The sequence below is a fragment of the Schistocerca piceifrons genome, chromosome 1 (genome assembly GCF_021461385.2).
Source record: "Schistocerca piceifrons isolate TAMUIC-IGC-003096 chromosome 1, iqSchPice1.1, whole genome shotgun sequence".
Lineage (NCBI taxonomy): Eukaryota > Metazoa > Arthropoda > Insecta > Orthoptera > Acrididae > Schistocerca > Schistocerca piceifrons.
In genome coordinates this window covers 1,105,445,507-1,105,473,468 of record NC_060138.1, presented here as the reverse complement: position 1 = coordinate 1,105,473,468, position 27,962 = coordinate 1,105,445,507, and the positions used below count along the sequence as shown (strand labels likewise).

General features: G+C 43.4%; 1 protein-coding gene across 1 annotated transcript in view; it reads left to right on the top strand.

Moving 5' to 3' along the window:
• The window catches only part of LOC124777970 (putative inorganic phosphate cotransporter), a 95,425-nt gene that overhangs the window by 49,076 nt on the left and 18,387 nt on the right, over positions 1 to 27,962 (top strand). The window contains exons 7-8 of the mRNA XM_047253535.1: positions 735 to 979; positions 5,050 to 5,185. Coding sequence (XP_047109491.1) covers positions 735 to 979; positions 5,050 to 5,185 — 381 coding nt within the window. The remainder of the gene's footprint in view (positions 1 to 734; positions 980 to 5,049; positions 5,186 to 27,962) is intronic.

Sequence of the window (27,962 nt, the reverse complement as noted above, 5' to 3'; positions counted from 1 at the left end):
CACCGAATATTTGTTCATAGCAATTTTGTATCTTGAAACATGTTTTCACATTTGGAAAAACCTTAATTTTACGAACTGATTTTTGTAATTTCAGAAAAAGACTGAAGCACATACAAAGTGAAGGCTTTCTTTTGAAATGCAATAATAAATTATAATAAACTTCTATTATACAGTACATCTAGAGGCATATGTATGAAATGTGATCCAAGGTAGAACACTCTCCCCTATGTATTACATTTATTGTGAGAGGTTATGAATTTGCTGTAAACAAAAATTTGAAGTAAAGTTAAAAAAATTGACACCACTAAACGTAGAGATAGATGACACAAGTAAAACAATTAAAATAGTAAGTGAATTATTTAAAAACATCGACAAGTGATTCAAGAAAATACTCAATATATATAGTGTTCCAATCTCAAATAGAAGCGTTTTGCAAATTTCCAAAATCCGTGAAACATTGTATTGTATTATTTGACCGACAAGGAAGTCAGCAGTAATGTGAATCATTAATTCTACTTCGAGAAGTTACATCTTAGGGAAATCACTTATTATTTTCGGTAACAGCCATCACCTATTTCCAAGTCAGCAGTAATGTAAATCATGAACTCTACTTCGAGAAGTTACATCTCAGAGAAATCACTTATTACTTTCCGTAATAGCCATTACTTGGTTCTTTAATAAAGTCACATTTATCTTTTCTGAATTGGTAAAATAGTATTCAGTGTATGTTCCAGCTTCCTGGCTCCCAGCCGCGGCTTTAGTAGCTCTCAGCTTCATCCCAGTAGAGGACCCAACGGCAGCCGTGATCTTGCTGACTGTCGCCATCGGTTTCAATGGACTCACCATCATGGGTTTGATGATGAACCTTATAGACATCGCACCGAACTTCTCTGGCCTTATGATGGGTGTTACTGATTGTATCGGGACACTGACGTCCATCGCTGCACCACTTTATGTGGGTGCTATAGTCAAGGAGAACGTAAGTACAAAGGGCCTCCCAGAGTATAATTCAATTTCAGCTCCTTTTCGGAATCAGTCTTGCAGTTCAAATATTTTTAACCCTATAATCGGCAATATAGTTCACCAGCAACACCGCTTTCCATCAGTTACTGTGCGAACGCTAAGAATCCAAAGTATTTAAAATGATATTGCACCATCAGTCATCCATTAGCTTAGCACAGTTGGTAGCTGCTCTCTTCTTCGTAGTACAGCATATCGTCACAAGATGGCAGTTACGTCAGGTTGCACGAGAACTGAGAGCTGCTGGATGCCTTTATATATATATATATATATATATATATATATATATATATATATATATATATATATATATTTTTTTTTTTTTTTTCTTTTTTTTTTTTTTTTTGCCTGGGTTGATTGCGAGCGAGGGGTAACTTTCATGCTATCTTTGTCAGTTAACTTTTATAGAACGTACATAGATACTTTTACTGTGATTTGTATGTAGGTAAAGTAATATTTTACGCAATGGTAGCATTTAACTGCATACAGGCAACATCATATATATTTTTTTAAAACAAATAAGAAGAAACTTATATGAGGTCTTAAAAGGGTGTCACATATTCCAACATCTACATAGATGCTCCGCAAGCCACCATATGATGCGTGACAGAAGGTACCCTGTACCACCATTTGTCATTTCCTTTCGTGCTCCACTCGCAAAAAGCGAGGGAAAAACGACTATCTGTATGCCTCCGAATGGTCCCTAATTTCTCCTATCTTATCTTTGTGGTCCTTATGCGCAATGTATGTTGGCAGCGGTAGAATCTTTCGGCTGTCAACTTCAAATGCCGGTTCTCAAAATTTTCTCAATAGTGTTTCTCGAAAAGAACGTCGCCTTCCATCGAGGGATTCCCATTTGAGTTTCCGAACGTCTTGGTAACACGTTTTGTTCGAACCTACTGGTAATAAATCTAGCAGCCCGCCTCTGAATTGCTTCGACGTCTTCCTTCAATCCGGCCTGGTACGAATCCCAAATACTCAAGCCACACTCAAGAACAGGTCGCACCAGCGTCCTATATGCGGTCTCCTTTATCGGTGAGCCACTGTTTCCTAAAAATCTCTCAATAAACCAGAGTCGACGATTCACCTTCCCTACCAAAGTTCTCACATCCTCGTTCCATCTCAAAGCGTTTTGCATCGTTATATCGAGATATTTAAACGGCTTGACAGTGTTAAACCGATCACTAGTAATACAGTATCCGATAATTACAGGTTTGATCTTCCTACGTATCAGCATTAACTTAAATTTTTCCATTGTATTAAAATCTGTCAATAAAATACATGTACAAACGCTGTTATTCTGTTGTAAACACAACTCAGTTATGCTATTTTACGTGCTGGTTTAATATGCAGGAGCCCCACGCCCTCTCTCTCACATCCCGAAGGTGTTCTGTATGATTCAGACCAGTCCATTACAGGGATGTTATTGTCGTGTAAACACTCTGCCACAGGCCGTGTATTACGCACAGGTGCTCGATCATGTGGAAAGTTGCAATCGCCATCCCCGAATTGCTCTTCAACAGTGGGAAGCAAGAAGGTGCTTAAAACATCAATGTGGGCCTGTGCTGTGATAGTGCCACCCAAAACAACAAGGGGTGCTAGCCCCCTCCATGAAAAATACGACCACACCATAACACCACAGCCTCCGAATTTTACTGTTGGCACTACACACGCTGGCAGATGACGTTCACCGGGCATTCGCCATACCTACACCTTGCGATCGGATCGCCACGTTGTGCACCGTGATTCGTCGCTTCACACAACGTTTTCCACTGTTCAATCGTCCAATGTTTACGCTCCTTACACCAAGCGAGGCGTCGTTTGGCATTTACCAGCGTGATGTGTGGCTTATGAACAGACGCTGGACCATGAAATCCAAGTTTTCTCACCTTCCACCTAACTGTCATAGTACTTGCAGTGGATCTTGATACAGTTTGGAATTCCTGTGTGGTGGTCTGGATAGATGTCTACCTATTACACATTACGACGCTCTTCAATAGTCGGCGGTCTCTGTCAGTCAACACACGAGGTCGGCCTGTACGCTTTTGTGTTGTACGTGTCCCTTTACGTTTACACTTCACTATCACATCGGAAAAAATGGACCTAGGGATGTATAGGAGTGTGTAAATCTCGCATACGGACGTATGACACAAGTAACACCCAGTCAACTGACCTCGTTCGACGTCCGTTGAGTTCCGCGGAGCGCCCCATTCTGCTCGCTCACGATGTCTAATGACTGCTGAGGTAGCTGATATGGAGTGCCTGGCAGTAGGTGGGAGCAAATTGCACCTAATACGAAAAACGTAAGTTTTTGGGGGTGTACGGATACTTTTGATCAGGCAGCGTAGATACAACTGCTGGTGTGGGCGATGCATGTGTAGCCTCTGCTCTCTGGCAGTCAGCAGATGGCGTGCATTTCGCAACCTGAGTATGTTGGTGCATACAAGACCTCAGAAATATTTAGCTCTATGATCTGCTTGTGGCAGATATTTAATTACTTGATTTGTAAAATGTTTGTGTGTGATTCTCAAATATTGAAGATGTGTTTTATTATGAAGAAGAATCATCGTAAGGTGGAGAGTGTTTTAAACAATCTGTTTGACTCTTGTGAACTGTTAATTAATGTGATAGGGTAGTGCAAATGGACTATTTCCCACAATTTTTGGTCTCACAATTGTGTCAGCTTTCCTGTTCTCCCCAGATATAGCCAATATGAACAGAGTATTCGGAGGACAGACGAAAACCTCTGTCTGCTTGTTTCGACACTGTTCACACAAGCAGGAAGTAACCACTTGAGAGCGACAGAGGAAAATAGTGAGCATGGACTTTCTTGATCAAAGGAATGCCGCTAGCTGGCGCTTGGTTCAGATGCCACGAGAACAAATGTAGGTCCCGCGGCACCTTGGTCTACAGATTTGACACTCAGGTGTTACAACAGGAAGTAGCCAAGTGAGAGAAAGCAGAAGCAAGTTTACTGGGTATTTCATATCAAGGGACACCAACTTCTGGTCCACAGCCAGTGGTATTTAGTATCGAAAACGGCGTTTAATATACCATACTTCATCCCATTCTTTGGTGCTTACCATTATTAGATGATTAGAAGTGGGACCAGGAGGTGCCGATGAGAGCTCTCCCCAAAATGGTTCAAATGGCTCTGAGCACTTTGGGACTTAACTTCCGAGGGCATCAGTCCCCTAGAACTCAGAACTACTTTAACCTAACTAAGCTAAGGACATCACACACATCCATGCCCGAGGCAAGATTCGAACCTGCGACCATAGCGGTCACGCGGTTCCAAACTGTAGCACCTAGAACCGCATGGCCACTCCAGCCGGTCAGAGCTCTGCCCCAGAGGGGGAGCCATGTCTTCCATAAACCGATTAAACAAAAAATATGAAAATTGAATTGAACAATATATTGTTGACACTGATTTGAATTTCGCGTTGTGAGATCCTTCCCCTCAGCACAGACTTTGCCTTTTTTCCTGCCAAAGTGCAGATGGGAGTGAGGAGAGGGAAAGTGAGGGAGGAGAGAGGGAAGGATTTCCTCATGAGAGGGTAAAGTGGTTCGCAACTGAACTGAAATGGGGGTGAAAAAAAATCTCTTTTCCTAGAAGGATAGGGAGTAGGAGGATGAGAGGGAGAGATGGCGTGCTTTTCAGAACGATGGATTATCCCTAGGAGGTCTTAAGTAATTATCATAACAATAGGTTTCTGGATGGAGTCATAAATCAATGTCCAAAACAATAGGTTAACGAGAGAGGGTAATTAACTGACCAACTTCATTAATTAGCATATCAATTTCGATTTCAAAAGTGTTCCAGAACACTCTATATCCCACTACTTGCGTATGTGCTACAACTATGTCTCTGGATAAATTAGTGGGAAGCCAATTTTATTTATTTTGGCTATGACTTCAGAGCAGTTAGTTAAGGTATAGTATGTAAACTAGTGACTAGAGATATTTATCATCAACTTGTGGGATGTTCTCTTCCATTAACTTTGAGCTTTTCTTAATTCTATCAAACAGACCATTCAAGAGTGGAGAATTGTGTTCCTCACGGCAGCAGGAATGTTGTTTGTGGGCAATCTGATTTTCGTTATTTTCGCTAAAGGCGAAGTTCAACCTTGGAACGACCATAACTATTCGAGAGGAAAGAAAACAGGTGAGTACCTTGAACAGTTTCTAGTACTAGTTGTCCTACTTGAAGCTCTCTCAGATTTGTAAATGTATTCTCCGTACAGAGTCAATATCTATCATCAGCTGCCGAATCATGATGTTTAGTAACATGTAACTGTATAGCGGGTTTTACGCGGACGTGTTTACGTTCGCCAGGTACGTTTAACTTGCGCTAATGGAAGTTCACACGGGCATGAAAATTTTCAGTCCAATCACGTCCGGTTTAGCTTTTCAACATAGCGCTATCTGGATTAATACGTGCAAATGTTCGAGTCGTCTCTTTAATTGCAGTTCAGAGAGTTACAGAACGCTTGAATAGCGAAATTAGAAGACGAGTTGTATGGTTCGTAAGTGGACCGCGAAGAGAAATGAGTTGAGAGCCACTAGAATTCTAAATAGAGAGCTGGAAAACGAGGACGAAGTTTCCTTTGAAAACCATTTTCGATGAACATTTAGTTCTAAACATTTATTGAGACTCGTAATTATTCGTATACAAAGAAAATATCCTCTAATGCGGAATGTTTACTGAACAGTTTTTTGCTGCTACAACGCTCACCAAAAACGACTAGCAATAGAAAATCACGGCGTTGTTAGCTTATAAACTACGCTTGCTGAGGAACCATTCCACACTGAACTCCTAACCTTGTTTTTCTGTCTCGCGTATGCATTTCGAAAACTTTCTATTTTTACTTTTACTCCATTTTCATTAATATGTGGTAATTTTCCCTAATTCCGCTTATAGTATCTCTTTACTTTTACTTATTCATTCTTCAGTCTTAATATTTCTGCTTCTGAAAGAAAACTAGCTTCCTATCCGGCGAATGCACTCCATCTTCAGGCCACAAGTGGCCCATCGGGACCATCCGACCGCCGTGTCATCCTCAGTTGAGGATGCAGATAGGAGGGGCATGTGGTCAGCACACCACTCTCCCAGTCGTTATGATGGTTTCCTTTAACCGGAGCCGCTACTATTCGGTCAGGTAGCTCCTCAATTGTCATTGCGAGGCTGAGTGCACCCCGAAAAATGGCAACAGTGCACGGCGGCCCAGATGGTCACCCATCCAGCTGCCGGCCACGCCCAACAGCGCCGCACATCGTTGATCTGACGAGAACCGGTGTACCCACTGCGTCAAGGCCGTTACCTATTTGCCGTATAGTCCGTATTTATAACGCTACGTATCGAAGTTTCTCTGTACAAGAAAACAGTAGAATACTCGGGACTTTTCTCGAACAAACGCCAGACAGAATAATGTATCGAGATCACTAGAATGGCCGCGACTTTTCTCGTAGGCATGTGTTAGCTACCCATGTGCCACAGAGAAACGTGTAAAATATGATGACGTTGGCTCGCGTGCTACATAGGAAAGTAGATCTACTCGATGTCTCGATTCAATGGAGTCGACTGACGAAATGAACGAACGAATAGCGTGCTGGATGACTGGTGAGTTGTGTCATTATATATATATATATATATATATATATTCGGGGCATCTACGAATTTATACAGACCAACATTTACGCAAATGCAGTTAACAATGTAAATGATTGTGTGTTCAAAATCTTAAATCTCCGATTTGTTTGAAATTTTCGCATTAGCAAACAGGATACATGTACTTATGGCTTACCAGCTGATGATTAGAATGCTACTACAGAATTTGAATATGCAATAACTGTAAAGAAGGTTCAAGGTCCGAGAGATAGGGAAGGAGATGATGGACAGAGGGAGAGGGGTGGACAGCGAGAGGGGCAGCAGGAGGACAGATGCAGGGGAGAAAAGGAGATTAGGACGTACACCCAATCTCTTCTCTTCCTTTTCCATTTAACCAGACTGAGCCGCAGCAAAGCGTTGGTGGGAACAGCTAGTCAGTAATACAGTATGCTTCAAAAATATCCCACCTACTTCGCAAGGCGACAGTTATACGTGAATGGAGGTAGAAAAAGTGGATTAATTTTAACTTACGAGGTTCATTCAAACTAAACCTGGTCAGTGCATCTGCCTTTGCCTTACACATAAGGTGGCACCACGTAAGTGCGGGTATGGTGGCGCTATCTACTGGTAGAGAGACTGACGCGTTCGCACCGTTTGATGTTGTATAGCGCCAGTGTGGTTTCAAGCCGAAGAGACGGTCGTATCACGGGTTATCGTCCACTACCGAACAGGCAGGCGACTAAGCAGGAACAACGAAAAGTGACTCGATTTTTGGCAGCGGAGGGAGTTGGAGGCCGTGAAATGTATCGACGGATGAAGGCTGTGTACGGTGAATACAGTCTGAGTCGTTCAAGTGTTGTGGAATGGCGCAAACGATTCCTTGAGGGGCGCGAGTCACTGGGAGACGATGCTCTTCCTGGATAGGCTCATCCACCGTACAGTCCCGACCGTTCACCGTGTGACCTTCATGTGTTTGGACCTCGAAAACAAGCTGTTCGCAACGGACGACGAAGTGTGTAACTGGGTCTAGGCCCGGATCCGACAGCAGCCTATTTGTACAACTGCATTTTTGATTTAATAAAATCGTTTCATTTGAATGCCCCTTACACATATAGGACTGCCAAGTTATTTCGAAAAGAACCATCCCATATGACAAGGATGCACATATATGCCCTTATAACATTTGGCTACTTTTTATGTTTAAGTTTAGGCCTAAAGTTTTCTTTTACCTTTCGCAAATGCTCAGTATCCTCTTCACTGGACTTAAGACAAACATCCGGATGATAAGTCCAACTCGCCCATACATTTTCCCAGCATGTCTGCAGTTAATGCATTTACTAATGCAGCCAAAGTTGTTTGTTTGTTGGAAACAGACGAAGTGGTTCACAAATACCCTCTTCCCTCCAAAAAAAATCACATATTGTAAATTTAGGCGAGTTTTGGTGCCAATGATGCAAGGCGAGATCCGTACGTCCGTTACGGACGGTATATAGTTGGGTTCAAATGGCTCTAAGCACTGTGGGACTTAACACCTGAGGTCATTAGTCCCCTAGACTTAGAACTACGTAAACCTAAGTAACCTAAGGACATCACACACATTCATGCCTGAAGCAGGATCCGAACCTGCGACCGTAGCAGCAGCGCACTTGCAGACTGAAGGGCCTAGAACCGCTCGGCCACAACTGCCGGCGGTGTATAGTTGTTAAAGAACACTCTTGCATGCAGTTGCTAGTAGGACGGTCTTCTGCCCTGTTAAAAAGTGAAATTTCCTCTATGTTCTCGGAACTGAGAGGAAAAGGCCGATCTCTAACATATCCGGAACATGAATCCTGTAATTGTATTTTTCTATTTCCTCTATTCTATGTCTTTATGGAATACGTAGTTTAGCAGATGCCTGGTTTAGTTCTTATTTAAGAAACAAAACGCAGAATGTTTCGCTAGGCTGCTAGAGTAATACGGAGGGACGGCATATCATCCACATGGGGAGAAATTACAATGGGGCTCCAACTTGCTTCGATCATTAGCCCACTATTGGTCTTACTTTATTTTACGATCTGTCATTTTATTTAAATCAGGAGTCAGAATTAGTTCTGTCTGCGTTGTGGCCGAGCGGTTCTATGTGCTTCAATCTGAAACCGCGCGACCGCTACGGGCGCAGGTTCGAATCCTGCCTCGGACATGGATGTGTGTAATGTCCTTAGCTTAGTTAGGTTTAAGTAGTTCTAAGTTCTAGGGGACTGATGACCTCAGATGTTAAGTCCCATAGTGCTCAGAGCCATTTGAACAATTTTTTTTTTTCTGTCTGAGTGGTTCACCGGCGTTGCGTCGTATAATGTTGTGGAAGTTGCACAATATTTTAACGAGAGAGCTGCTCATCACCTTCAGGTGCTTACTGACATGATGCCCCGACGACATCCAGGGCCCCAGCCGGAGAAACAGGCCACCGTCTTCACACGCGCGACGCAAGAGAAGCGCGGCCCAGCGCGCTCGCAGGCATTGTGTTGGCGTCCACGGTTAAGAGTCCGGTCTCCGATTCGTCACACCTTTACCCGCCAATGTTTGGCAAAATTTTTCTGCCTCACTCATGTGGTACTATCACCGTCAGAGGGTGGTACGGGACTACAAGTCCCACCGCCACACCTTCAAAGTGAATTGCAGTGACGCAGTCACTGCCCTGTGGAAATCTATTGCCTCACCAACACAGTTAGACCGCAGTAGACCGGTGATGCTGCATTGTAACATATCACCCCGGACTACAAGTCCTGTAAAAAAAAAAAAAAAAAAAAATCACCTTTTCTGGTGATTCGTTGTGTTCAGCCGACAATGTCTTTGTACCGCCAGTGTTGGTTACCATGCCCTGCTGAATCCAAATCCAGTGTCTCTCTCAATCATACGCATTTCGGCAGCCCCCCTAATAATAGATTCCCAGTACGTGGAGGCGCACGAAAGGATCTCCGTATTTCATGCTATGTCTCGTTTCAAGACAGTGTGGTGAGCAACAGCAGACTTTCCTGCCTGACCCAGTCTGGTGTGACATCTGTGTTCAGCGCATCTATCCTAAATAGTGTGACACTACTGGCCAATGTATGATTACCTACACTGGCACGGGATATTATGCATCCTGGTCTCCTATTTATGTTATCTTTAACAGAATCTAGTTGGATGGGGGCAGGCACATTTTATTTGCTGTTTCTTGAATAGCCCGCGGATCCCAAGTGACCCACACCAACATCATATAGGAAACCATCCACGTGGAATTCTCCGTTCCTTCTGGCAGTTATTGAGGTTCAGTGCGTGCCGGTTGAAACGCATTTCGAATCTGTTTATCAGAGTACCCGTACTGTACAAATACAAAGCGAAGATGAATAAGCTCTGCTGATAAGCTCTCTCTAACTGAGATAACTCTAGTCCTGTGAACGAGAGTCCATACTATACCAGTGCGTTAGGATGGGTGATGGCAGTTCGTATCTTGCAGGTATAGGTCAGTGTGAATTGGTTTACGGAACACACTGTGATCCACGAACCGGTCATCCTTTTTGCGGACCAAGGCATCTAAAGACGGCAGGTCTCCACTTCCTTGCTGAAGCAAATGCTTGGATGGAGCACTTGTGAGTGCTGAGAGCTAACCGTTGAAATTTGTGTTGTCTGGAAATCAATGAGAAGCACTTTTAAACTCGTGGACCATATTGTTATTTCGCAACTAACAAATGAAATTTCTTTTTTTCTTTTCCAGAAACTACAGAAAAGGTTGCTGTGTGAGCCAGTTCAAATGAGGCCAGTAGTCGCATGAAGTATAGTGAGAGATAAAGATCACTGCGTCACATACGTCTAAAACACAACATTCTTCACAATAAAACTTTGTACATAAAGAAGACACCGGAAAGCAAAACTCTGCTAAACATCCACCATTTCCGCAGCTTGAGTAACTTACCAACATTGGCTAGAGGAAAGATATCTTTTATTTTATTCGATTCGAAATGTATACATGCTAACTAAAAATGTAGTATCCGCATCATAACACACATGAACTAATACTCCTACAACAGAAGGTTGACAGTTATGATGCAAGAGAAGTGGCTGTGAAACTATAACTTAATCTAACATAACACGAAGTATTATCAGACATTCATGTAAATTATCTTAAGAATTTTGATGAATAAGGATGTGATTCCATGGAGACCAAGAGATCTGAGGCGTCCAGAATTATATATGTATAAATGTGAGACGAGGGTATTGTTTTCGTATGGCTTGTTTCTGCTTATGTTTTGAGAAGCGTCTCTCCAGAAGCTGTGATAAAAGTCTGTTGCCTATTAAACCAATGTAAGTTTTTGTGATATAAAAAATTAATAAACCTCTCTTCAACAGAAATGTCTTTATATTTAATGCCTCTGTCGTACACAATATTGTTCTGAAAAGGTCCTGCATTAATAATAAATAAAAACGTTTGCCAATGACCGTAGACACTAGAATATTCTTAATTCTACATAGAAAAATGCTTTATAATGCCATATTCGTAATGCGTATCACTTGTTTTTCCTTTCGTTCAGACGTCGTTACGAATGCGGAAAGACTGTGCATGAACCGAGAAACTGTCTCCAAACCCAATTTTGTGCATTGTATTAAATATTGTCACGTAGAAGAATGTGTAATTAGATGACTGACGAACATTAACTTCACTTAACGAAGGTTTATTCAGCACTTGCATATACAGGAGCGTGGAGCGAACTGCCTCCGGCCAGTGTGGCGTTCGCTGTGTTATTCAGTGGTTTGGTATTTAACTAATTTGTAAATGGAAATTATAATCTTATTTTATTACATTGAGTAATTACTAAATAATTTTTCTCCCGGATAAAGATTTGATCAAGTTGCTAAAGAACTCCAAGTTAACGTCGTGTTAAAGTGTTGTCTGTAAGTTGTGTAAGTGTCACTAAATCATAGTTCATACAACGGATTCTATACAACTATTGATTATGATGGAAGCAGTTATCTTCAGCAAAATGGTCATTAAAACCACCGAATATCAGCCGCGCACAACACTGACGTATGTTACCTGAAACAATATTCTTCACAACTCGTGCGTAATTAATTTCGGGTCCATACATCAGCTAGAGAAGTTTGCTATAGGATCGTGCTATGAGCACTGTTTTTAAAGAACCAATCTGATTAGAATCGTTTTCATTAAAATGAGCTCGGGACCACCGGTGCACATTTATTTTTACACATTTGTATTACGTTCGGCATTTATGTCTGCAGAGTTGCGTAATTTGAATTTGCCGCAGAGACAATTGTTAAGATGGCGGCAGACAATTGATAGAGACTTTCTACTGTTAGAGCAAATAAGTATATTAAATGCTTATTAAACTTTACAGAAACTCTATTTTCGTATTGTGCACTATTTAGACTTCATCAAGCAAACGTTTGATTTGTTTCTAAGGAAAACACAGACAAAAACGCGATACAAATCGCTATCATCAATGGCTGCGATCCTTGCAGCGGAAAGAAACAATTAACACAGATAATGCTTACTGAGAGAGGAATTACAGTTACAAATAATTATTCACTCATGTTTATAATAATAATGAACTCTATGTTCAAGTAATAATTAACAAATAAGTACAATTTCTTAACAGACCTCAGTTTGATATGCGTCTTGCGTGCTGAACCTACAAAAGCCATCCAACAAAAGGTAAAAACAAAGGAAGACAATCGCAGATCATAAAAGGAATTTACAATTGTCATTGTCTTTGTATGATACACATCGATATGTCTAATTACATCATAGAATATTATATAAATAATTAATATTTATAAATTTTCAATGTTTTTTCATACATCGAATACATGATGTTTATAACTGTTAGAGGCATAATTTCCTCTCGTCGCACTGTAGCCAAAAATTTATCTCGTGGATGTTACACCAGAACACATACAGTATATATACAGTTAGAGAACAATCCAGTACAAAGATTCTTGACTTTTATGGATACTTCTAGAATGTACTCGAACCGCAAATAGAAAGTAAAATTTTACAGTTCAGGTGAGTTTTGAATTCACGACCCCCCCCCCCCCCCCCAATTCAACACTAGTATCATAACCACTACACCACGGTGCCTGTACTACCATTTCGTCTGCGACATTGATCCCTCCGTAAGAGAACAGCAGCCTCTCGGTGTTACGCCGTCCTAGTCCGGGAACGAGTCATCGATCCTGCATACTCCGGCTCCCGATGAGTGATGTTAGCCCTGGCGGTGATCTTCTTAGAACTTCCTTTGCCGCTACGCTCTTCACCACCTTTCCGCTTGTTGCCTGTCGCTGGAACTTCGAATTTATCCTGGGTTGCAGGATCCTGATAGGGCTTCATTTGAAGGATGTGGACCGTATCTCTGATCTTTCGTCGTATTTTGTCGGGGTCGGAATCTCCAACTTCATAAGTAACATCAGGCAACTGTCTTATAACCTTATAAGGTCCAAAGTAGCGCCTGAGGAGCTTCTCAGAGAGACCAACCTTCCGAACAGAAACGAAGATCCAGACGAGGTCACCAGGCTGGTAGACAACAGGGCGTTGGCTCGCGTCATACCTTCGGCGATCGTTTCCTTGAGCCTTCATCGTGCGGAGTCGAGCTAACTGCCTAGCTTCCTCAGCTCTGGTTAACACCTGGCCGATGCAGTCGACGTCCACGTCATCAGGATGTAACGGAAGCACAGTGTCCATCGTCGTAGTCGCCTCACACCCATGCACCAGAAAAGATGGTGTAAATTCTGTGGTGTCTTTTTTGGCGGTGTTGTAGGCAAACGTCACGAAAGGCAGCACAGAGTCGCCATGGGAGGTTTCTATGACGCTCAGCTATTCTGCAATTAACGGCTCAGCATCTGCTTTGCACATGCGTCTTGGAGGGATCTGCGGTTCTCGGCGACAGTTAACTATCCACAATTCACCCAGTCCGTTCTTAAACGAGACGACAGAGGCTGGGATGACCAAGTTATTCTTCAGTCGTATACTGCTCTTACATTCCACTACAAGATCCATGGGTTGAGGCATGGCATGACACATGACAGTTGCCTTTCTAGCGCTGACTGCAGGAATGATCACTTCATCCAGCACACATAGTCTCCATACACTCTGATGCGCGTCTTCCTGTCAACAGTATCTCATCTCGTCTAGCGTAATCTTCGATCGACCACAACCTATAATTGCCTGAGAGGCTTTCAAAAAGTCCCATCCGACAATCACGTCATGACTACACCCCTGTAACACGATAAATTCTAAGGGCTGTATATGACCACTTATACCCACACGAATGACACATCTTCCTGTAGGTTTTACGTATTTCCCATTAGCCACCATCAGCAGAGATGTTTTGTTGTCGACGAATACGGTTTTCTGCAACTGGCGACCGTACTTCTCCGAAATGATTGAATATGATGCTCCAGAGTCCACAAGAGCTTGAGCTGGTCGGCCATCTATGAGGTTATCGACGTAGTGTCCTATCATTTTCGTAGTGATCGACGGCGAAGGATTTTTCTCTTCGCTGGCCTCACCTCCAAGGAAGGTCGCACCCTTTAGTTTTCCAGGTTCCGGCGGCTAGGTGATCGGCTGGAGCTTCTAAACGGCGATGGAGACCTTGATCGGCGTGTTGGGAAGTGTTCTCTCCAGCGGCTAGCTTGCGGCGATGGTGACCTACGTCGCCCTGCACCCACATCTTCCTGTTCATCTTCGTCGTCCCGGAGTTGGTGTAGGCGAAGATCGGTCTGCTGTCTTCTGGCGCGGGCGTTATCAAATATCCGCCGCCTTTGTCGACAATAGCGCACCACATGTCCCGGTCGTCCGCAGTGGAAACATACTGGTCGGTTAGCCTGGTTCTCCAGACGTCAGTCTTCCTTGGTGCCCAAACAGATTCCTCACGCGGCATTGTAGGAACGTAACTTTACCAGGGTCTCGACTTTTTCACTGTTTTAAAGGGAAAAGAGGGACGAGAGATTGGGTTCAGTGTCTGTTCCACTTACTCCCTTATGAGCTCTTGAAGCGTCTCGGTTTTTTGCTCGCCGTGCAATCCAAGTGCCTTCTGAACTTCTTCCTCTCTCACTATCTGACGAAGAACACTTGTGAAATCAGTTTCTTCTTCCATAAGAGATGTCGATACGACGTTCAAACTTCTTGCGTGTAATTCTTCTTTGATGCATTGTCTCGATATACTGGCACCATTTTACACTCTGGTATAATCACTACACCACGGTGACTGTGTTACTCAGTTTCTACTGCGACAATATTAACTATCATTAAACTCCTTTGGATATGCTTACATGGACTGTATGATGCAGATTGTAAATTCAACAGAAAATAAGTTAGACTGAAAGAAACAGATATTTGCTGTCCAGTTGCGGTAAGAACTCGTTGTTTTATTATTTACTTAATATTTGCACTGCTAATAACACTTACGTACGTTCCATACGAACGGTGATCTATTTGCAACGAACAATGATACTGAAAATGTTTGCAGTTCAAGTTCTGGGACGAAACCGAGTCAACAGCTTCAATAACGATCTGTCAATCTCATGCTTTTGGTGATAAATTTAACCTTGATTATTATTATTCTGTCGTCTGCTAGTAGTTTCTTGATGCTGTCGACCTGCTATGCAGTGGCACTAATTGTACTGTGTGAATGTAAGAGAGTTCTCATCTGTGCCAGCTAGTCACATAACCACTTTTAATAAACTCTTCTATAATTTGCTTCTCTCATAAAACAATTACAATGTCGCGGATACAGATTTCCGTTCGACTACGTTTACGTAGCAAAGCTCGGGACAAAAGCTGTCAGAATGTTATCACAGAAGTAAGTGACAGATTAGAGAACATTCTTCGTTTGTTTCGGTATGTGGCTATTGTCAGCCCCTCTTGTTCTGTGAATTTCGAGAACACCTCAAAGCTGTGAAGCAGAGGTATAAAGGACCCTTCCCTCCTATGTTGGGACATTCCATCGCTCCATCCTTGTTGGATGCTTTGCCCTCACATGTCCCTCTGCATAGCTGTACACAGATAAGGTGCACACAGTAGGAAGTCCTATCTATACACTACTTACCTAAACTAGTTTTCTTCACGTCCCATGTTAATCTTTCATCGTTTTAATAGGAATAAGTGAAACATGTGGTTACATAATAACAATATGTACCACTACGGATCCCGTTACTAAGATGAAAGATGTGTAAAATAACTTAATATCCTCATTCCAATCATAGTACTGCCTGGAATGTTTCGTAAATTATTATCATTGCTCAAAATAATGTCTCGTATGAATGAATTCAATTTTATTTTGCAGCACAACAGGACATGAACTAAATGTGAATGTATGCTTTCCCGGCGTATACAGCTGGCGAAGAGTTCTCGGGCTTCCAGCCGGGTGGCGGTGTCTTCAAACTGCGACGTTTCGACGAGTGACATACTCATCATCTTCTGACGAAGTGCCAAGACTTTGCGGATGCCGGTCCCTTTATACCTGCGGTGTGCCCCCCACCACCTGGCCGCGGGAGGCTGGGTCCAGATGAGCCGGCGGGCGGGGTGGAGGGGGAAGCGGGTGCGCCGTTCGTGTCTCCGTCAGAGCATTCTGATCGCGTCTCGTGAGCTGGACGGATCTTGTTGCGTTCCTGGCGTATTGCGGCTAATGCTGGATTCCAGGCCGCACTCAGTTGATAGCCTTCGTCCCTGTTCACAAGATTCTCGTGGACCCGTATTTCTGTCTATCAATAGAGAATCGGAGAATCACGGCAAGCATTTCGCTGAAGGGCCGGCATTACCTCGCTGAGTTCACTTGACATTCTATTTCCACATCGAAGACTCGTACGATATAATCCACTGTAAGATGAGACACTTAGAAAGTATATTTAATTTCTGGACTCCAAGAACGGCGTTCTTCACATAAGCAACACCTGTTTGTGTGTTTTAAGGTTGCGTTTTGAGGCTCAGGCAAAATCGCAGTGACTATAGTCCGTCTGTTGTCGGCAGTGTGTCGTTAGCTCAGGGGTTATTCGTCGTATTGTGGGTTTTCTAACGCGGGGCATTCTGAATCGGAATACTCCCCTTTCATTATTAATTCCGGGACGTGACTATTTACCTCGGACAAAGACCAATGCTGTGAATTGGATTCGCGGACATGCCATTCACTACCTATTTGGACAAACTGTAGACTCTGTACTCGATTTTTGGGCATACCTCAAGGACCGTCATTATGCCGTTGTCCGTCACCCAAAATACAGACAATTTTTCTCGAACTTCCTTGGGAGTGCTTTCACGACCCGACTCGCAGCTGGAATGTGTTAAGCCAAGAGTGAATAACGTTTCCTGTTTGAACCAATGAACATTTCTGAACTATTGAACGGAACACATCAATTTCGAGAAGACGTGACTCAACATATTACCAGCGGGGCGCAGAAGGCGTCTGATCAATCACACAACAAAAATAAACAAACAAAAAATGAAAAAAAAAATTCAGAAAAAGGAAGATTTTGTTTTGTTTGTAAGGATAGCCCTAAGCTTGAATTCCCATATTTCCCCTGGTATATAGGCAGCTCTCTGGGGTAGGTTCAGTCAGGAGCCAACGCCTGAAGTGGACCAGATTTTTTTTTTGTTATAGGATGAAAAGTGGCGGTGGCACTTAGTGTCTTTTTTTTAGTGCCATTTTACTGAGGGGCTTTAAAATAAGAGAGAAAAAAGGGGTAATCGTCAAAAAAAAGTAAAAGAAAAAAAGCAAAATTGAAAAAAAAGAGGTTCCCTTGTGCGTTGCGGTGCTCGTACTATATGACATGGCAGTTCCAATCTCGGTGGAAGCCGCTGACTACAACCTTTTATTTTCCATTTTAATTAATGGACTTGCAAACTGCTAGTAAAAATTCCTTATCCGAAATCTGAAGAATGCCTTTAAACATCAATCTTCGTCCGATTTCGACTTAGTAAATTAAGTTAATATCACGGATGTCTGCTATGCAAATGCCAAGGTGCTTCACTGTAAAATAGCTCCTGAAAAGATTCAAACTGACTGTCAACGATATAAATTTGAGCTTTGTTCGTCATATAGGTCTAACATGTCAGGAGGTTGTTTATGAAGTGCACATGTTGATTAATATAGTTTCCTTCTTCTAAATTTTTGCAATAGCATTTAACTGTAGACGTTTTCTAACACTGGCGTTAGCAATTCCTTTCCGTTCTCTGAAACCTCCAAAACGACAAATTTTTCTGGTTTAAATCTGATGACCTTAACTATCACTTCCGATCAACATTAAATACTTCATGAACCCATACATGGAAGTCCAAATGTGCAGTGTTCCTGCACTGCTACAGAGCATGCATTGCAAATTATTCACACAGTTTATCGAATAGACTTACCATAAGGAATGAAACAAGAACTGTAGTTTACTTTACACCACAGACGCTGACTCTGGCTTGACGAAAACATCCGAACATTGACCAAAAGTTGCACAAATAATTGAATTTGAAAGGAAAAGAAACGAGGTATGAAGCATTTATAAATTCATCGAATGTAGCGAGGTGGTTTAATTTCGTCCCAGTCTATAAAATCAATTTCGGGCCATACTCAGCTCTTGCCGATCAATGTAATATAATACCCGCCTATCAATCAGGGCGTCTGTCTCCGTTGCTTTTGAGCGTGAATGGAAATTGTAGAAATTTTCTGTGGAGCAACATTTAATAATAAAGCGTTTTAAATCATCAAAAGCGATGAGCGGTAGCAGGCGTTTTCGATAAAGAACGGGGGAGTGCAGCGCCGCTGCTGTCGCCACGGCCACTAGCCATCCAGTGGATCCCGGAGCTTTGGCGCATACGGCGTCCAGAGGGGGACAGTCTGCAGGCAATCTGCCGCAAAATTGTTACTGGATAAAATTTTGATATCGGTGTGTCTGAAAGCGAAATACATTGAATCTGCGCTACCATTACATTCACGTCTCCAGCATTCAGACAGAAGAGGCTATAAAAAAACTTTACGCCAGGTGTTCTCGATCCATTGACATAATGAACAGAAACAACTCACGCTACCGCTAGACCACAGGCGTAATCAGCCTAGGCTTTCTCTGTCATGGGACAAGTTTTCCTCCAGGAAGTGCCGCAGTCTACAGTGTTTCCAGATTGTGCAGATAACCGGACTTAGAGAATTAGCGAGTTGGCCAGTTTTTTTGTCCCATGTCGCGATCGGCGCGGACTTAGCCTCTGAAGCGGGCGGTCGCCGGTCGAGTTTTATGTCAAAGAGTGTACATTTAATCGACGTCGATTGTACGGGGAGGGGGAGGGGAGGTGGGGGGGGGGCGGTGGTAAAGGAAGTGTGCTAACACTATCCCCTAAAGCAGAAAGTGATATACTAACACAGTATATTCTGAAACTGGGATGAGATGGCATGCAAACTGTTAGGGCGATGCTATGATAGATGGCATTAGCGTTATCCCCGATGACAGAGCACTAATAAATGTTTTAACAAATGAGAAGCGAAACTATTCTATAAAACCTCACTTTATCTCCTACAAGCGTGCGCTAGTGGATAAAAAATTTATGTAAATATAAGAAAAATGCGATGTCATTAATATATTACGTCTCTTAATCTATGGTACAAGAATTAAAGAGCTGCTAAGTAAGCGTTTAGTACCTATTAATTGATGAAAAGTGAGCGGTAGATAACCGCGTTCGTAACACTTTTTTTTAATCTAGTGATAATGAATATGTTATACGCAAACATCCCTTAAAGATAAGTGCCTGAGAGACAAGGCTAAGTATTAAATATTTCGATAGTATATACATATATGTGAGTAACGGGCTTACGAGAATTATAAGAAAAAGATATAAAAGTCAGAGGCAGGAAATTTGTGTTTTAATTACCTCTGTAAAGTCTTTAGGGTGCGTTGACTGATATAAGAGGGAAAGTCTGAGAATTGCAAGTGAAAAATTATAAGATTAGGTGTATCCGGATGTGTTGTAAATAGGGGACAGATGATAGGTAGGCAAACTCACAGAAGGAATAGTTTAATCCGTTGTCAGATGATCCATGGAAGGAATGACCTGAACCCTTTTTGTTAGCAAGAGAAAATGAAGGAACACTTACATCGAAAATACAACAATGCATGTACGTAGTGTCTGCCCAAAGAATAAGTTATAAGCGCGGCTAGGACATGGGTAAGAAGCTGTAAACTGGCTACGAGTCACACTAATGGAGTATTCTCCGAAACAGTTATGAGCGAATAGACTTACCGGTATGACGATCATTCTCTGAATCTTCGTTTCTGTACTCTCTGGATAAAATATAAATCTGAGATTTGAAACAGTGGAAAGAAGAGTAAATTAAAATATCAGCATATAACTTCTTATGGTAAATATAGATTGAATCTTTTATAGCTCAATAAAGTTGAGATAGTTACGTTGTTACAAGCCCAAGCCAATCACATGGGATTACCACTGACTAGGAATAACGTAACCATGATGGAGGCTAATTACTCATGGCAAATGGTTCACATGAGTTCTTTCAACAATGTAATGATGTAATGCAGTAAAATAAGCAATGAAAAAGTCATTTATTATATTGTAACACTGGAAAGAATTCCATGTTTAAATCAATATTCCCTATTAATTTAAAAATGGCTGTCTCAATTTGTCTGATAGTACATGTCCTGGCGAAGAGCTCTCGGGCTTCCAGCCGGGTGGCGGTGTCTTCAAACTGCGACGTTTCGACGAGTGACATACTCATCATCTTCTGGCGAAGTGCCGAGACTTTGCGGATGCCGGTCCCTTTATACCTGCGGCGTGCCCCCCACCACCTGGCCGCGGGAGGCTGGGTCCAGAGGAGCCGGCGGGCGGGGTGGAGGGGGAAGCGGGTGCGCCGTTCGTGTCTCCGTCAGAGCATTCTGATAGCGTCTCGTGAGCTGGACGGTTCTTGTTGCGTTCCTGGCGTATTGCGGCTAATGCTGGATTCCAGGCCGCGCTCAGTTGATAGCCTTCGTCCCTGTTCACAAGATTCTCGTGGACCCGTATTTCTATTGATTCTTTAATGACGCTATCCCAATAGCTCCCGGCTCGGCACAGCACCCTGGTGTTTTCGAAATCAAAGGTGTGGTTTTCTATGATGCTATGTTCAGCTATAGCAGATTTCTCTATCTGTCCAAGTCGAACATGCCTGATGTGTTCCTCGCACCTTTTAGAGATGCAGCGCTGCGTTTGACCGATTTACTGCACACCACATTCGCAGGCAATGTTGTATATACCAGGTGTGTTTAGTTTGAGTGGGTCTTTAGCTGAGCCCAGCAGCTCTTTCGTCTTCGGCGGTGGTCGGAAAACGGTATTTATGTTTGATTTTCTTAATAGCCTCCCGATTTTGGCTGATGTGGGCCCCAAATATGGAAGAAAGGCGAGTATCTTGTTAACTTCCTCTTCCTGAAATTTGTCAGCCTTCTCCTCTTGAAGGCCCTGCCAATCTGTGTTTCACTGTACCCGTTTTTCCGAAATACCTCTCTTAGGTGGTGTAATTCGTCTGAGAGGCTTTCTTTGTCACGAGTGACGTGCGCCCTATGTACCAAGGTGGTCAGTACTGACTGGCGTTGCGCCGGATGGTGGAAGCTGGTTGCATGGAGGTACAGGTCTGTGTGCGTCTTTTTTCTATATACTGAATGGCCCAGCGTGCCATCCGCTTTCTTCCTGATCAGTATGTCCAGGAATGGAATACAGCCATTCTCTTCTACTTCCATCGTGAAGGTGATATTCTTATGTATGCCGTTTAGGTGGTCCATAAACTCCTCCAGTGCCTGCCTGCCATGCTGCCAAATCACGAAAGTGTCGTCCACATAGCGGAAGAAGTGCCTGGGTTTACGGTGAGCAGTTTGTAGTGCCACCTCCTCAAAGTGTTCCATATAAAGATTCGCAATCCCTGGAGGAAGGGGAGATCCCATGGCCACTCCATCCACTTGTTCATAATGCTCTCCATTGCACTTGAAGTAGGTGGTCGTAAGTGCATATTCAAAGAGCTTCACTGTTTCAGGCTCGAAGTGCTGATTAAGGAGTGCCAAGGCGTCTTGTAGCGGTACTTTCGTGAACAAGGAGGTGACGTCGAAGCTCACGAGTAGGTCATCACTCTGTATTCGGATGTCCTTCAGTATTCTAACGAAATCCACGGAGTTTTTCACGTGATGACTGCAGTGTCCCACCAGTGGTTTCAATAGTGTCGCCAGGTATTTGGCCAGTCCATAACTGTGCGAGTTGATAGTGTCCAGAATCGGCCGTAGAGGCACCCCATCTTTGTGAATCTTGGGCAATCCATACAGGGGCGGTGTCGTTGGCGCTCTGGGATACAGCCGTTTCTGCCCTGCCTCTGGTAGATCTGAGTCCTTCAGTAGCGCCACGGTTTCCCTGGTCATCGTCGATGTAGGGTCCTTGTTGAGCTTCCTGTAGGCTGGGTCTTGCAGCAGAGAGCAGATTTTCTGTTGGTAGTCGACTGTGCGAATCAGCACCGTCACATTTCCCTTGTCTGCTGGGAGGACCATGATGTCAGCATGATCCCTCAGTGCGCGGATAGCCTCTCGCTCCGGCGCAGTAATGTTGGCTTTAGAGAGTCGTGACTTGTCGATGATCCTGCAGGTCTCCCTTCGGATCTGCTCAGCTTCCTCCTTGGGTAGGCCCCGGATTGATTCCTCTACGCTGCTGATGATGTCCCGTTTCGGTATGGTCCTTGGTACTGGTGCAAAGTTCAACCCTTTCGTGAGGACAAAAGTTGTGGCTGCATCTAGCACCTTATCTGTCAAATTTACAATAGCTCTGGTGCTATTTGTCATCTTCTGGGTCGACTCAGCTCCAGAGAGTCTGCCGAATTTGTTGATCTGTTTTGCGGCAACATGTCGTTTCTGCACCTCACTGTCGGCGTGAGAGATGCAGTCAACCCACTCCCAAGTGTGTGCCGGTAGTGCTTCTGCCATTTTCAGGTGACATGCGATCAGGATGCGTGCATTCTTGTCCAGTTCTTGCCGTGTGTAGTGAATGCGTTCCCTGACAATGGCCATCCCTGCTCGCCGTAAAATACGTTCAGTTTTCTTCGTTTTCACAGGATGTCTTAATTCCGCAAATCGTGGCAAGATGTTCTTGTCTCGGCAACGTTGGAGGAAAGCCAATCAGATGAGCAATTTGGCTTTCCTGTTGAGTTCTTTCTGCAGCAGCTTGAAGCTACAGAGCATCCCCTCCCCGTGGAGGTGTCGTAAATGTGAATGTATGCTTTCCCGGCGTATACAGCTGGCGAAGAGTTCTCGGGCTTCCAGCCGGGTGGCGGTATCGGAGAAAGCAAAACGGGTCATTCAATGTTTCTCATTCAACATAAAGCATGTGAGATAATTTTCCGTAACGTTCATAATCATCTAAAAATACAAACGAAGTAAAAATACATCCGAAGCTTATTCGAATTGAATATAATGTAAGATACCAAACGCTTTGCACCTCTATGTCGAAATTGTCCACGTGCAATCTTTTGCAGCATACACATAGAATGTCATGATTACCACGAGAATGAAGAAACATGTTGGTAAGGATGGAGGCAAGAAGAGACGCAGTCAAAAAATTTTCGATTCCTCATGGCATTCATTTCATTTGAGACGTAAGAAGAGGTAAAGCGGGATATTACTTTCGTTAACACGAAAGATATGCCGCACATATTGATAACGAGGAAGTCTGCGTCTTCATACGTTTCCTCCTTGAAATATGTATGCTCTATTATATACTGAGTAGCCTGATCATTGTTCCAGTGATGTTACCCTCTTGTTTGACCCCGTAACGATGAACAGATTCCAAATGCATGTCTCTGCATGAAAGTAGCTGTTCGAACCCTTCCTGGGTTGTTTTTTGGGTTTTATTGCTTGGAATTCCTGAAGCAGACCACTGTGCCTTCCCCCATCGTGGGTTAGGTCTCAAAACTAAACCGCTTTTTATCCAATGGCATAATTTATTCAGACTGCATCAGCACAAGACTATCGAACAAAGCCTTCCATTTACAGTTGCAACACTCTAACCACCACTGACCGAAGTGTAATCCACGGTCATGGTCCGAAATTAGCAGCTGTCTGCTACTGTGGCAAAATCCGTACTACACTTTCGATTCCCCAGCACCATTTTATCTGGTAACACTGTGTAGTTGCAGAGTTGTGCCAGCATGTCTGTCCTCACACTGTCAACTTTATGTATCTCACTTCTCCTGTAGCGTTGATCACGAGGAGCCGAAGTAAATGAGTGTATTCTGCATGACGTAACATTCAGTATTCCCTTCTTTCATAGCCGCTCTTCATGTGCACCGATACTAAATAGGGATGTGAAAACTCTTGAAAGTGAGAGAATGACAATAATAATCGTAACCAGAAGAAGCAAATAATGAATGATGTTTATTCCAAGGCAGAACGAGAATGGCTTTAAAAATAAAAATCTATATCTATATCCATATCTATTGATCTTTGAGTTGGCACAATGCAACTATATTCTTAGCATTTAGTTACTAAATTTAGTTCTGCATGTTTGCAGAGAAAAGGAAAAGTCGGTACTCCTCGCTAGTGTAATATAATGTGAACCAGCAACTACCCTTTCCTTAGAACACGACCCAAGCAGGTCCCCAAGTAGGTATCAAGGCACTGCTGCATTCTGTTCCCTGACATTGCTCTGATGACGGTTAATGCAGATAGTTCCGATTATGAAATACAAAACGTATTGCAGGTTAGTTCCTAGGATAGTAACATCAAATTTGCGTTGTAGACGGCACATGAACGTGACGACTATCCGTATTATTCATCAATATAAAAAGACAATATTATGGGAATTTAGCAGGATTACTCAACATGAATTCTGAAATTGGATGACTGACCGCACAGGTGCTAAACGTCGTCAAGAGTATACGATGTCCTAATCGCATTAGGAATATGAAGATCGTCTTCGACAGCTCGCAACTTTCACATTGCTATCTCCACCCTACTCCAGACAGCCCTCGGTGGAGTTGCACTACGTTGCCGATGTAATGGAAGGCCTTCAAACCGACAACAGACCACGTATTGAAAAATACAAGCGAATTCCCTTGCAGCGTAAGCTTATTGTAACTAATCTAAAAATTATTGGAGAGGAACATTGTCCTATTCAAAAAAAGTAAAATGTTACACACTGTTGACGTCAAACGGACATTATTTATGTCCTGTCTTGTGTCCTACTCATCTATATTATCAAGTGTACTATCAAAATGATTATATATAATGAATGATAATGTAATGCATTGATACCAGATGGTGGGTTCACAACAGTATTGATGCGAAAATAAAACAGAAGTTCGCAAAAGGGCAGTTGTGCATTTTCGTACGTTTTCACCTCGAGATGTACAGTCGTGCTCAAAAGTATCCGAACGACCTGAATTGCGTTTCGCCTGATTCGCATGCAAGCGGCATAACGTAGCTGTCTAGCAGGTTCTCTAATCGCTCCTTGGCCGGGCGGAGTGGCCGTGCGGTTCTAGGCGCTACAGTCTGGAGCCGAGCGACCGCTACGGTCGCAGGTTCGAATCCTGCCTCGGGCATGGATGTGTGTGGTGTCCTTAGGTTTGTTAGGTTTAATTAGTTCTAAGTTCTAGGCGACTGATGACGTCAGAAGTTAAGTCGCATAGTGCTCAGAGCCATTCTAATCGCTCCTTGGTACAGTTGTTTGACTACTGAAAATGGTTCCAACAATTCACCACTAGAAAACACTGCTCTGTATCGCAATAACTCAAGATGTAAAGTAATACCACGATACTACAAATATCAGGGAACACCTTATCACAGATAAGACTGTCCTTAAGGCTTGTAAGCTCACATTTATTACAATAAATGACATACCTGAAATGTTACCACTCTCATTATTACGTCAGATTGGTAATGCACGTGGTAAGTTAGTCGTATTCATGATTTCCTCTTCAAAGTAACATTCTGTACTTATTATTTTACACAAAATGACATTAAAAATTTATGTTATTCACGAGCAGCTAGTTGAGAATATGTATGAACTTCAAACGACACGACGAACCGTCTTGTTCCGTATATTTATTCAAACCCAGGTCATGCAGACTAAGCAAAGATTTCGTGACTGACGGAAACTGTCATTCCTGATTAGGCATACAGAGAGTGATATACCTCGATTTTAGACAGTATCAGTTAGCAAATATCAACTTTAAATTGCATAACGCAAACATTTTTAACAGACGGGAATTCCTACCCAGCATGTATTGTCCCTGTTAACGAACTACGAGAGATGTTAAATATTGCTTCTTCACAAGTAACTTACTTGAAATGCCGTGAGGTAAAGCTTTGTGTTGGACACGGATTCGAACCCAGAACCTAGTCGGATTGCTATCTAAGCACAGTCAAATGTGACATACCGGATTTTCGCGGCAGTAGCTAGATGTTTTAACTGAAATGACGAGACAAAACATTAATTTTTTCCTTCCCAGGCACCAACCCGGCACCTATCGTTGTTATATTCTAGAGAAAACGAACGATAAATATGGGTTTGTTGCACCAGCAGTGACATGTGAGCATGTTTGAACTAGAAATAATATGACGAAGAGTTCAGCGCTCACTGGGAATAGAGCCCCACACATATCTGGTAACCCGTGCAACGACAGAGGCGCAGCTGATTGAGATGCCGACGCACCTCACCAGAGGCTCCCAAAACCAGATACATAGCGCGGCCGAGGCAGCGAAGAATGCGCCCTTCGAGTCAACGCCGTGAACCTCTACAGTTGCGATAGTATACAACGTCGCCTGGGGCAAAAGCAGGTGTCTGCCGCTGCACAGGAACCTGATGCGGCGGATGTAGCAAAGACATCAAGGTTCGATGAGGACGACTGTGGAGAAACTCAGCCGGCGAGCGACCATCTCAGGGCTGAGAGCGATACGAGGACAAAAAGAGCAATAACGCGGCCTCCCGAGAATGCGACTCTTTCAACTTCAACATCTGGGACTTGAAAGTCCTGACCAATCGTTCAGCGGCACCGTTTGACTGCGGCGAAAACGGTGCGGACGCCAGATATTGAATACCATTTGCCTTGCAGAATGACTGAAATTCTGTGGACATGGGAATTGTGGGTCATTGTCGGAAACAATAGTCTGTGGAAGACCTTCAATGCAAAAGATAGCGAACAAGGCTTGGACGGTGGCAGAAGACGTTGTAGAAGACATCCGGACAACAAAAGGGAAATTACTGAATGAATCGACAACAATGAACCATCGAGCATTCCAGAATGGACCAGCAAAATCGATGTGTAAGCGTTGCCAAGGGGAAGTGGCTTTTGGCCATGCGAAGAATTTCCGAGGTGGTGCGGATTGTTGTTCGACACACGCCATGCGAGAAGAGCACATATTCGTAATCGCAGCATCGATTCCGAACCAAGTACAGTGCTGACGAGCAAGTTATTTCGTTCTCACTATACCCCAATGTCCTTGGTGGAGAAGCCGTAAGACAGAGGAGTGTAACGAACGTGGGACCACGACCCTGGACTGATCATTATCAGAACGAAACAGTGAAACACCACGTCGTACAAAAAGTCTCTCCTTGTGAACAAAAAATCGGCGAACCAACGGATCCTCGATCCGTGACTTTGACAAGGACCATTGCGTAGCAACAAAACGCAGAACGGTAGCCAGGACAGGGTCAGCCGCTGTGGCTGTAGCTACACGACGAAAATCAATCGGAAACGATTCGACCACGCCATCGGTTTCCGCATCAATGAACATGCAAGCAAGTTCGGAAGAATCGAATGCTCTATCCTCAGCAACAGGCAAACGGGACAACGCATCGGCGTTTCCGTGCTTAGCAGTGGACCGATACAAGATATCGTAGCGGTACTGCGAGAGGAAAATTGACCAGCGAATGAATTTCTGCGCTGTACGTGGAGGTACAGGCTTGTTCGGATGAAAAAGGGATGTCAAAGGTTTGCGGTCTGTGATGATGGTAAAGTGGCGACCATACAAGAAATCATGAAACTTTGTAACACCAAATACGAGAGCCAAAGCTTCTTTCTCGATCTGTGAATAATTTCTTTGCGCAGACGAGAGCAATTTGGACGCAAAGGTAATAGGACGATCGTGCGATCCATTTTTGTGCGCAAGCACAGCACCGATCCCGAAATCCGATGCATCCACCATCAACAAAAGGGGCTTCCGGGGATCGAATGGCGGCAGGCACGCATTGGAAAGCAACGCCGATTTCAACTGGCGAAAGGCGCGTTCACATTCCGTCGTCCAGACGAACGGAACACCTTTACGGCGCAAGCGATGAAGCGGAGCTGAAATAGAAGAGGCGTGGCGCACATAG